General features: G+C 53.9%; 1 protein-coding gene and 1 long non-coding RNA gene across 2 annotated transcripts in view; one reads left to right on the forward strand and one right to left on the reverse strand.

Annotated features, from left to right (window-relative positions):
- Positions 1 to 4,401, forward strand: part of GLRX3 (glutaredoxin 3) — a 30,954-nt gene extending 26,553 nt beyond the window's left edge. Inside the window, exons 10-12 of the mRNA XM_029932803.1 lie at positions 847 to 886; positions 981 to 1,073; positions 4,175 to 4,401. Coding sequence (XP_029788663.1) covers positions 847 to 886; positions 981 to 1,073; positions 4,175 to 4,225 — 184 coding nt within the window. The 3' untranslated portion in view covers positions 4,226 to 4,401. The remainder of the gene's footprint in view (positions 1 to 846; positions 887 to 980; positions 1,074 to 4,174) is intronic.
- The window catches only part of LOC115286019, a 32,829-nt gene extending 25,606 nt beyond the window's left edge, over positions 1 to 7,223 (reverse strand). The window contains exon 1 of the long non-coding RNA XR_003905823.1: positions 7,000 to 7,223. This is a non-coding gene — a long non-coding RNA (uncharacterized LOC115286019). The remainder of the gene's footprint in view (positions 1 to 6,999) is intronic.
- Between the last annotated feature and the right edge of the window lie 3,905 nt (positions 7,224 to 11,128).

The following is an 11,128-nucleotide window of genomic DNA, read 5'->3' on the forward strand; positions in this document are numbered from 1 at the left end:
TTTCCCTGGGAAGGTGGTTGGTTTTGGTTTTATCTTTTCTGTGTGGCATTTCCTTCGGCCAGTCTTTGGGACTGCACGTAACCCCCCGGTTCCCTGCGGGAGTTCAGTCCTCCCTTTACACCGACCCTTCACCCCCAGACAGTGAGGGCTTCTGACTAGATATGTCTGGGTTTCCATGCAGTGATTCCTCATTCATTCTTACAAGTTCATCATGCAGCACGAAGCCACCCCACCGTCACGGGTTATGCATATTGAAAACAGCATGTGTGTTCTGACATAAGTTCATGTGCGTGTGGAAATGCACACCTCCATAAGGTGGCGTCTGTTGGTGTAGTTGTCCTGGGTAGTGAGCCGGCGGCCCAGCCCGGGTGTCCGTGAGCCGTCGTGGACGTCAGAGCTGCCCCCCCTGCTCCCTGAACAGCTCCCAGTAGGTCAGAAGCAGCAGCTCCGGGGTGAGGGCTGGGAACGGAGTATTAAGGACAGACTCATGGAAACTTGGGGTACACAGCCTGGGCTTGGCACACTGCAGCTGGCCACCTACTTCTGTCCTGCACCCACTCATGTCTGCTGGGCGTGGCTGCTTCTGTGTGATGCAGAGACTGGCCTGCAGAGTCTGTGTGTTTGTGGCTTTCAGAAAAAGCTTGGTGAGCCCTATCTAACCCAGTGTTGTCTACAGAAAAGTCCAGATAAATCTGTATCTCCATGACAGGTTGAGAGAGGTCATTTTCTGTGGTAATGTCATTAGCAACAAAACAAGTTACTTTTCCTGTTTCTAAACTAAGTAGGCTTTATAATTTTTGTTTAATAAAACTATTTCTTTTTAAAATGTTCTCTCCTTTTTTGTAGGGTTGAATATGAGACATTTGATATATTGGAAGACGAAGAAGTAAGTTCTCTGTTTTATGTTTTTCATCCTTTGCATTTAGTTTTACTCATTAGGGTCTAATAGTAAGGTTTCAGAGCTCCTGTTGTTTCCGTAGGTTCGGCAGGGGTTAAAAACTTTCTCGAATTGGCCCACGTACCCTCAGCTCTATGTGAAAGGGGAGCTTGTTGGAGGTCTGGATATTGTTAAGGTAAGGTTGGAGTTCATCTGGTGTCCTGTCCAGTCACTTCTGGCTCACTTCTGGTTAACATTTCTTTTTAAAATGTTTTTTGTTTTTCTTTTTTTTATTTACTTTTACTTTTTACATGTGTATTTTCATTTTTGAGAGAGAAAGCATGAGCAGGGGAGGGGCGTAGAGGATCAGGCAGGCTCCCCGCTGACAGCACAGCTCTGTGTTGAACTGTGGAGAGCGCATGTGGGGCTTGAACTCACGAACCATGAGATCGTGAGCTGAGCTCAAGTCAGATGGTCAGCCGACTGAGCCACCCAGGTGCCGCCCAGTGTTACCATTTCTGTGTCCCTAGTGCCTTGTCCTCCCACTGTCCCTGTTGGGTCAGACTGTGCTCGCCTGTCCCCCGCCAAATCATTCCCTGCTGTGGGGCCTCCGTTCTCCCCTGGTCTTCGGCACAGCCTCCTTCATCTCTGAGGAGCCGGGGCTAAGGTGCGAACTGTCCCCTGGTGCCCTGAGACCTCTGGGTGTGGCCAGGCTTGAACCGCGATCTTCCCCCCCCACGCTGCTAACTCTGGTAGGACTGTCTTCAGTGTTTGTCGCCTCTCTTTCCTCGTCCCCTCGGCTCTGGATGTGTCGCGTGTTCCACAGCGACGTGTTTTCTGTGTCCTTCAGGGCCCTTCTTGTCTACAAATCGTACATAGATTTCTCGAAGCCAGAAACATTTCGCCCTTGTTCTCGAAGTTCTCCCGACCTTTTATGTGTACGCTGTGTTGTCTGTTCGTGTTATTTTGCCCTGCGTGCACTCGGGGGGCGGGGCGAAGAGCACCAGGCCACGGCAGGAGCCCCGCACCCGTGCTGCCCGGCTCCATCAGCGGGTGACAGACCTGGGGCCCCCGAGCCCGGCCCTGACAGACCCGTGTGCGGCTGCTGTGGGCCTTCGCCGTGTCCAGCTCGGTCTCACACGCTAGGGAATTGGTTAGCTCTGCCGGGCGGTAAGCGAGTTTAGAGGCGACACCTTTTCTTACACATCTTTGACCCTTACTTGTTCAGTTCGCTGTAAGCAAACTGGTTGTCCGTGAATTGTCGGTGGGCAGGACTTCTCTTAGGGCGCTGGCACCTGCGAGCCCCGTGTGCGCCGTGCGGGTCTCAGCTCGGTCCGTCGGGGACGCTGCAGTGCCGCCCCCAGCCCTCGCCCGGCTCTGGCCAGGCGGTACAGCAAGTCGTAACTGCCGCCTCTTGCGTGTGCTGCGCTGCTCCTGGCCGCGGCGCCTCTGCAGGCGGCGAGCGGGCGCTGTTACTGGTAAACTGTCTCCGTCCTGGAGAACGGGCCTAACGTCGTAGCTCTTGAATAGCCCTGAGCAACAAAACTAGGTCTGCGTTTGTTGTGTTCTAGACATGTTTTATTTTTGTCGGACACAATCTTCAGACCCCAAATCCCCCTGAGCCGGTGCTTCCTGAGTGGTGTACAGCCTGCACCTTAGCCACTGCTAAGTCCTGGGAGGATAACGACCCGTAAGTCTCATTTAATTCTAAAGCCGAGCTGTGCAGGCAACTTCTGTTTAGGCCTATCATAGGGTGTTACGGGACTCCTGATGTTCTCCTAAAAACACACATCTGGAAATCTGTGATATTGGTGACATTTTCTCCCAAGAAGGTAACTGGGGACAGTTGTTAGGTTGCCATTTTGGTCCGTCACAGAGCACGGTTCTTCATCTTGAGTTCAGGGGAAATGCTGTCACAGTGTGCCAGGCGGGTTAACCCCACTGGTCAAATAAGGGACTTACACGGCCACTCAGCACTCATCAGCACAGCGTCCTGAGAAGAACGGCAGCTAATGAGTAGCGCTCGTGAGGTCACGTGATCACTGCTGCGGAGGTGGCGCCGAGGGGGACAACCCGGTGTGCCAGACCGGCTGCCTAGTGCTTAGGCCGCCCTCACAGCCCCCCGAGCGCCCTTGCTCTCGGTCAGCAGGTGAGGGCACGCGGGTGTAGAGGAGATAGAGGCCAGCCAGATCCCACCTGCAGGCTTCCGGGCCTCTCCAGGAGCCGCACGGCCTCCTGCCCTCCAGCTCCTGTGCTCAGGAAAGTCATGCCCGCGCCTCTGGGGCAGTAGGACGTGTGCTTAGGAAGGGATTTATGGTAGAGGATCCCAAGACCTCACTGAGTTCTGAGTTTATAAGACAGAATCACACCTGTTAGGGTTTAACTAGACAAGAAGTCACATGGAATTTAGTGTGTGTGTGTGTGTGTGTGTGTGTGTTTTAAGTGGGCTCCATGTCCAACATGGGGCTTGAATTTACAACCCCAAGATTGAGAGTCACGTGCTCTACCGACTGAGCCAGCTAGGCGCCCCGATTTTAGTGGTTTTATTGATGGATATTCACACTGCTTAGTAAGAACCTTCAAAATTACATCAAATTAAATGTTTATCTTAAGCTAGAAAATGTCATTATTTTATTGTCACATTAAAATTTTTTTTTAATATTTATTTTTGAGAAACAGAGAGTGCAAGCAAGGAAGGGGCAGAGAGAGAGGGAGACACAGAATCCGAAGCAGGCTCCAGGCTCTGAGCTGTCAGCATATAACCCGACGCAGGGCCTGAACCCACGAACTGTGAGATCGTGACCTGAGCCGACGTCAGACGCTCAACCGACTGAGCCCCCGAAGCGCCCCTGTTGACATATTTTAAATTTGATGGCTGTGTTCCAGATTTTAAATCTGAAAGATAGCACACAAAAATTCTGGATTTTTATGTCTTTTCAGTGGGTTTTGGCCCTTAGGTTTACACTTGGGCACTAGTCCTGCGCCTTCTCAGCCTGGTGGAAGCAGCGAAGCCGGTGCCCCGCCCACGGGGCTGCGGGGGTTTTGTTCGACTTGCTGTGCTCGTTAGTGCTGAACAATCTGTCGGTTTGGGGACGCCTTTTAAAACTTGAGTTCTGTAACCTGACGGTGCACTCAGAGTTTATGACGTCACAGTTCGTTTCGGTGTGAGCAGGGGGCTGGAGTTTTAATCCAGCAAAGTGTTTCTTCTGGTGCTCCGACACGGATGCAGGCTGTGGTTGTTCACGGTTCCGTTTTCATACCTCCGCAGACGTTGTTGCTTTCTGTTCTCCTCGTTAGGAGCTGAAAGACAACGGAGAGCTGCTGCCGGTGCTGCGAGGAGAGAACTAGAGGCCCGGGTGCGGCGGGGCCGCTCAAGTCTCCGCGCTCAGAGGTGGGCGAGGGGCAGAGACTGCCGCTCGCCCGGTTACGCTCCGTGTGTTTCACAAGCTTGTGCTAAATATATGTAAGTTTTGTTTTTTCCACCAAACAGAATGCAATAAACACCCTCAAAATCCAGTTAAAAATGCTTGTGTAAAAAGTGTGTTTTTACAATGATGTTAAACATGTAGTAATTAACCTACTTGAAATTTCTTTTTCATAGTACGTGGGCACCTTGCAGCAGTTAAGAAATAGGCAGGCTTCGGAAAACTCAGCTCTGAGGCGCTGTCTGAAATCCACAATTCCATTTAGAACAGCTCCTAGCCCAGCCCAGTGGCTCCCCTCCGTGGCTGAAGATCTCTTTACAGCTGGGAAAAATTCAACTGAAAAATGTCCCCCGCAGCGTCCTTGTGTGAGGCGCCGGTGAGCCCGCACCGCGGCGCAGGGCCCTGCAGCCTTGGCTCGTCTCTGGGAGCGCCAGCGGCGTGTCAGCAAGCGGCGGGTCGGGGGAAGCCGATTTCTCAGGAGCGTGTCGCCCTCGCGTTCTCCGCGACGAGCAGGACAGCCGGAGGGCGGGGGGTGACAGCACACGTCGTCGGTTTGTGTCAAGCACCACAGTTGATCTTAGTCATTATACTGAAAGCATTGACTTAGCCCTTAAGTAGGCTGGGAGCATCCTGAGGGCCATGGCAATTTCAACGGTTTTGATCCTGACTCTCACATATTTCAAAAATGGTTTCTCCATTAGGCCTGTGTTGGGCATGCCTTGATCAGGTGGCTGAATTCCCCTCCTGGGTTCGTAGATCGGTGCCCAGGGCACGTGTTGTCTTCCTTAGATTTGCCCAGCTTGTTGGTCGGGATGGTTGACGGAAGCGTCTGGAGATAGGAAAGGGTGCAGAAGTCTGCAGTGTCCATGAGGGGCCAGAGGGAGCTCGTGCAGGTCTGGTGAAGTTAGCCTTTCCCCGGGGCCCGGGGCCGGCCGCTGCCTCGCCCTCTCTGTGTAGGGGAGAGAGCTGACGTCTGTTGTGTGTCGGGAAGGGCAGTCTGCACAAAATCCTGGGTGGTCACGGCTGCCTTCCTGTCGGAGGAGGACGCCTGTCATGGTGGCTTTCCTTGCCGGTGCGTGTGATTGGATGGGCTCCTTTGGGCATCGGCCCGTGAACAACTTAACTTTTAAAGCAGAAATCCTTGCGTAAGAGAAACCTCTAAAATGTAGACGGACATGGAATTCTAACTGAAACTCTGTTCAGCTGCAGGGATGCGGCGAACCCCAGGGGAGAAGCGCCTCATCCCCTTGGGTCCGGTGTCCCACACTGAACGCGTTGCGAAACCTTTGTGATTTTCACTCTGTCTGCAAGTGCCACCTGGTAGCAAGTCACCTTTTAACTTCACCTTGTCTCGAGTGAGAATATCTTGGTTGTCACAGATCTGATAAGGTAGTTTTCTCCCTGACGCACATTTAAATAAAATGCCCACCTCCCAGTTTGGGAACCACTGACCTGGCCGAGGTGGTGGATAAGGTGCTCGGGCAATGCAGAATGACCTCCCCTTCCTGCGGGCGACTCTTGCGCAATGCTTGGTCCGTGATTAAGCATCACAGTTTGAGTCAGGGTGAGTGTTCAGGGTTTTTGGGGACTTGTCACTTTGTTCTGTCCGTCGTGGGCTCCATTGACTCCAGGAATGTTGGAGGGGTGGTGGTCCCAGCGGGTCATGGGGAAGGTCAGGGATCTCATTCATACGGGGATTTAGTTGTTCCTAACCTAACTAGTAGGTACGTTTTAGGAGCAAGGCAAGCGATTCTTGGGCTGAACTGATCTTGGGGGTTCCATAGCAATCCCAGAGCCAGCCTGCTAATCAGAATGAGCCTACCCTTGTAGGAATGTTGTGTCAGTACCGAAATCCTCTCTCTGGCCCACAAATCCTAGAGATTGCTCCCAGTGCTTGAGAGACGGTTTGGTTCACAGGGTTAGGGGACTGTCACTGGGGTGCTGTCCTGTCCAAGCCGTGGGGGGGGCGTGCGGAGGGCGGGGCTCAGCGAGGTGCCCTGGGAGGGTTTATGTGATTCCGGATATTTTGGAGGAGCGGGGGCGGGGCTCAGCTGCTCTGCACACGGCCCAGCTCTGCCTGTGAAGCTGCCTCCTTGTGCTTGAGCTTCTTGGTAAAATGGAGCTCGTTGTGGGGCCTGTGGGGCTGGGGAGGGTGGTTCAATCTCCAAGGCAGCTGGCACCGCTCGCTCCAGGCTCCGAGGGGTGGCTGCCATTGGGAGGTGGCCTGTTAACCCCCGCCCTCAGGGCCATGCTTCCGGAAGGGCCGCCTGGAGGAAGGGATGGGCGGGTCACTCCTCTGGACTTGCGTGTCCAGGCAGGAGGTAACTTCCTTTCAAGGGAAGTGTTCTTGGGACTTTGACATCCACCGGAGAGACGAGCCTTCAGGAGCGGACCACCCTCTGTTTATTTTAAGCCCTGATTTTGTTTCATCGCCCAAAGTGGAAAACACACACACAAAAAAAAAACAAAACCAATGAGAGGAGTTGGGAATTCCGTGCAGGGAGGAACTCTGTAAAGTCAGAACTTCCTCAAGGGCACAGCTGTAGCCTTGGGGCTGGGAGCCCTGCTCAGGATTCTGTGTCCCCAGGGCTGGGCCCCTGCTGCCACACGAAGGTGTGGGGTCACCGTGCCCTCGTGTGTGGTGAGGGGCGCGGGCTGCCCCCAGGCGCACCTGGTGACTCAAGCCCGAGGACTGACCTGCAGAAGGCTGGTTAGGTAAGCGTGCTGAAACTTGCTATCACAGTGTAGACGCCCCCCCGTGAAGTTGACTGGCTGGAGACCTGGCTTCACCCACACGGCGGCTCATTGGATGTTTTCATGCCGGGCTGTGGGACCACGGAGTCTTGTAGGGCCTCCGTCAGCGACCCCAGGCCTGTCCGTCTTAACAGGGAGGTGATGTGCTCAAGTATGAGAGCAGTGATTTTCCAATCTGTAAGAATTGAGTTTCAAATTTAGATTGATTTTTATATTTTATTGAGATTGGTTTTTTAAAAAAGCATGTTTTGGGGCACCTGGGTGGTTCAGTCAATTGAACGTCCAACTTTGGCTCAGGTCATGACCTCACAGTTCATGGGTTCGATCCCCATGTTGGACTCTGCTGACACCTGGGAGCTTGGAATCTGCTTCAGATTCTGTGTCTCTGTCTCTCTCTGCCTCTTGCCAACTCATGCTCTGTCTTTCGAAAACAAGGGGCGTCTGGGGGGCTCAGTCGGTTGAGCATCTGACTTCAGCCCAGGTCATGATCTCACGGTTCGTGGGTTCGAGCCCCGCGTCGGGCTCTGTACTGACAGCTCAGAGCCTGGAGCCTGCTTCAGATTCTAGGTCTCCCTCTCTCTCTGACCCTCCCCTGCTCTTACTGTCTCTCTCTCTTTCTCAAAATTTAAGACAAAAAATGTAAAAAAAAATAAAACATTAAAAATTTTTAAAGAAAGATGGCATGATTTTATGAATAGTAAATCTCATTTTAAGAAGACTACAGTGTAGTCAGGAAAGCATAGCTGATCAGTGGAACAGCTACAGTTTGAAGTGACTGACTTCGGCGTCACCCCTGTGTCCCTGGGAGGAACCGTATGGATGTGTCCTGTGCTCGGAGAAGTTAAAAGCTTCAGATTCAGGTATGAAATATGATTTCTGATTTAATTTTTAACTAAAATCCATTTTCTTAAATTTGACAATTGGGTCTTATTGCCAAATTCAAACTTTGCTTTTCTTAAATAAAAGTAATTTGGTTCTTTGCAGATAAATTCATTTTTTTAAATGTTTTTTATTTATTTTTGAGACAGAGACAGCGCGAGCAGGGGACGGTCAGAGAGAGAGGGAGACACAGAATCTGAAGCGGGCTCCAGGCTCTGAGCTAGCTGTCAGCACAGAGCCCGACGTGGGGCTCGAACCCACAAACCGTGAGATCATGACCTGAGGCAAAGCCAGAGCTTAACTGACTGAGTCACCCAGGCGCCCCTAAATTCATTTTTTTTAACGTGTTTCAAGTGTTGAGTTCTAGGAATGGGTAGAAGTTGAAATAACTTACGCCTCACAAACAAATGCAGAGTTCCACACAAGACAAGGTTTCATAGTTGGTCCCCCAACTTTGGTTTCAGAGTCTTGGCTTTTTTTTTTTTCCCCCTCTCCATAGAGCTTTGTCTGCTACCTACCTATAGACGCTCACGATAGTTCAGTCGGCCTCGGGGCCAGTCAGGGACCCGGCCAGGGGGGCGATCAGGGCCGCCTGTGTGCTGGGCTCACCACGTGTGGGCTCACCTGGGCTGCAGCGTCCCTTGCAGCGGGGCTCCTGGTGCAGTAAGTCACTGCAGGTCTCCAGGGCCCGTGGCTGGGCTTTCAGGCGGGACCCTGACCTCAGCCCCCCACGCTGTGCTTTGAGCAGGCCACATGCTGGTGGGGCCTGAGCGCAGGGCCAGCCGGAGTTCCTGGAGCCCGTGCAGAATGACAACGTGCGCCCCTTGTTCAAAAAGGGGAAAAGTGCCCTTAGAGGCGCTAAGATAAAACTTTTTCCTTGCACGTTTTCCACCCGTCCTGGTTTTTAAAATTGGCAACTTAATGTTCTAAGTAAAGTTAATTATTAGCACAAATCCATTTTTCTTTATATGGTGCAGTGCTGCTTTTAAATGCAGATGTAGGAGCATTTGGCTTGGACGCGGAATACCGGGAGCTGGAGCTGGTTTGTTGCCGTCGCCGCTTCCGCGGGAAGCGCCCGGCCGGTGGAAATGTGCGCGCCAGCCCTCACGTCGAGCTCCCTTCCTGGCCGGTGCACGTTCCCGCAGCGTTGCGGCTGCAGCGCGTGAGGAGTGAGGGAGAGTGGGGTGCGCTCCTTCCCTCCGACCGGTTCCGGCAGCTGAGCGGCCAGCACAGGGGGCGACAAAGCCGGAAGGGATGAGCATCGGTCACTTGTCTCAGACCGCTGCTGCCGCCTTTCTGTGCACGAAACAGGCTCTGGGGGGCGGGGGGGTCAGTCTAGAAGGAGAAGGAAGCTGTTGCAGAGTGGGGATGGGGGGTGGGGGGAGGACGTGTTTCCAGGCAAAGATAATGACGGTTATTGTTATAATAGTATCCAAAAACTGAGAATTCCAAAGAAAAAAGTATCCTGACACTTGTGCCCTGCGAAGTGTCAAGAATTCTTTCAATAAGAGGGCAAGAAGGAAAGAGGGGCATTCAGTAAACACCTACTATGCGCCAAGCTCTGAACTGGCGGGTGTAGATGTAGTCTCTCTTTTACATCGAAACAAAAGAAGCAGAGGTAGCAATTTTTAAAAAGTCGTCGGAGAGTGCAAGGGGGTGTTGAGTCAATGGAAGAATAGCCTTAGCTTTGCCAAAGTCCAACAGAAGCCTCTCCACAGGCACGCGCCATTATCCCGTTCCACTTCACACACGACCCGGGCGCAGAGCAGGACACTGGCGCGGGCCCTTCTGAGGACAGGCCGTGGGGCTGACCGTAAGGCCCACAGAGCCGGCCCTGCTGCGGAGGCGTGTGTGTGACACAGTGTGACACACTCACACAGTGGTGTGAGGAGTGACGGAGGCGCCGGGCCCTGGCCCGTGTTCTTTCCCAGAGACTCTGTTGAAGAGCCGAGGAGCATAACCACTGTCCTGCTCGAGAACCTTCTCCCTGAGCTTGGTCAGAACTGTTCACCAGAGGGGCGCCTGGGGGCGCGGGCCTTTAAGCAACCAACTCGATCTCAGCACAGGTCATGACCTCATGGTTGTGAGTTCCAGCCCCAAGTGGGACTCGACTCTCAGAACAGAGCTTTCTTGGGAATCCCTCCCTCCCTCTCTCCCTCTCTCTCTCTCTGCCCCTTCCTACTCATGCTCTCTCTTTGAAATTAAAAAACCAAAACACTCAACTTAGAGAGATGTGCACATTGCCCCTAATTTGGTCGCACTGTCCTCTGAATCCTCTGCGCGTGAATTCCTGTGATGATTTCGTGGAACAACAGCCATCACTTAACGTGGCGCTCACCTGGAGACAGACACTGCCCTAAATAACAGACACGGTCAACCCCTGGGTCCTCAGCCCCCTGCGGCCGCGCCCGCACGTCCACCCGTCCTACCGATGGGGAAGCGGACGTTAAGCGAACTGGCCCAGTCACCCCGTGCCAGGTGGGCCTGGGGTGCTCCCAGGGTTCCGCCTGCGGCTCGTGGAGCCCCTGAATATTAAGGCCCCTTCCCCCTGAGATGGGAGGCCGGTGGGCCCTGGGCCACAGCGGCTCCAGTGCGTCCGGGGTTGGTCCGGGAGGGCCCGCGAACCCTGCTTCCGTCGGGGGGGAAAGCTGATGGTCACAGGGCCGCGCTCTGCAAGGCCAGGCGCGGCTGGACACACAGCGAGTACCACTGGGAAGCGGCTGAGGCCTCAGCGCAGTGTCACAGACACTCTCTTTGCGGCGGGGAACCAGGCTCAGAAATGTGCCCAAGTCGCTCACCAGACACTGGTTGGGCCAAGGGTCCGCACAGCGAGTGGCCATCCTCAGCAAGTGCTGCGCGGGGCCGGCTTGCGGGGACCGACCGCGCCTCGCAGGGTAAGTCCCGGCCCGCGACCGCACCCGCGCGGGCGGGCGGAGGGAGCCCCTCTGCTCAGGGCAAGCCCTCTCCGCCTCGGTCTGGGTCCCGGGGCCCCAGAGGGGCGACATGCAGCCCCGGGGTAGCCTGGGGAGCAGGCCGGCGCTCCCAGAGCGAACCCCCAATCCTGGGTGCCCACAGCGAAGTTCTACATCGAGTGAACCAAACGTTACAATGTGTGCCGTCCTCTTATCTTGACAAACACGGCCCGCTAAGTACACTTGAATTTCGAATAATCTGCCGGGGGGCTGCTCTGGGT

Source organism: Suricata suricatta, chromosome 2 (assembly GCF_006229205.1).
Source record: "Suricata suricatta isolate VVHF042 chromosome 2, meerkat_22Aug2017_6uvM2_HiC, whole genome shotgun sequence".
Taxonomy (NCBI): Eukaryota; Metazoa; Chordata; class Mammalia; order Carnivora; family Herpestidae; genus Suricata; species Suricata suricatta.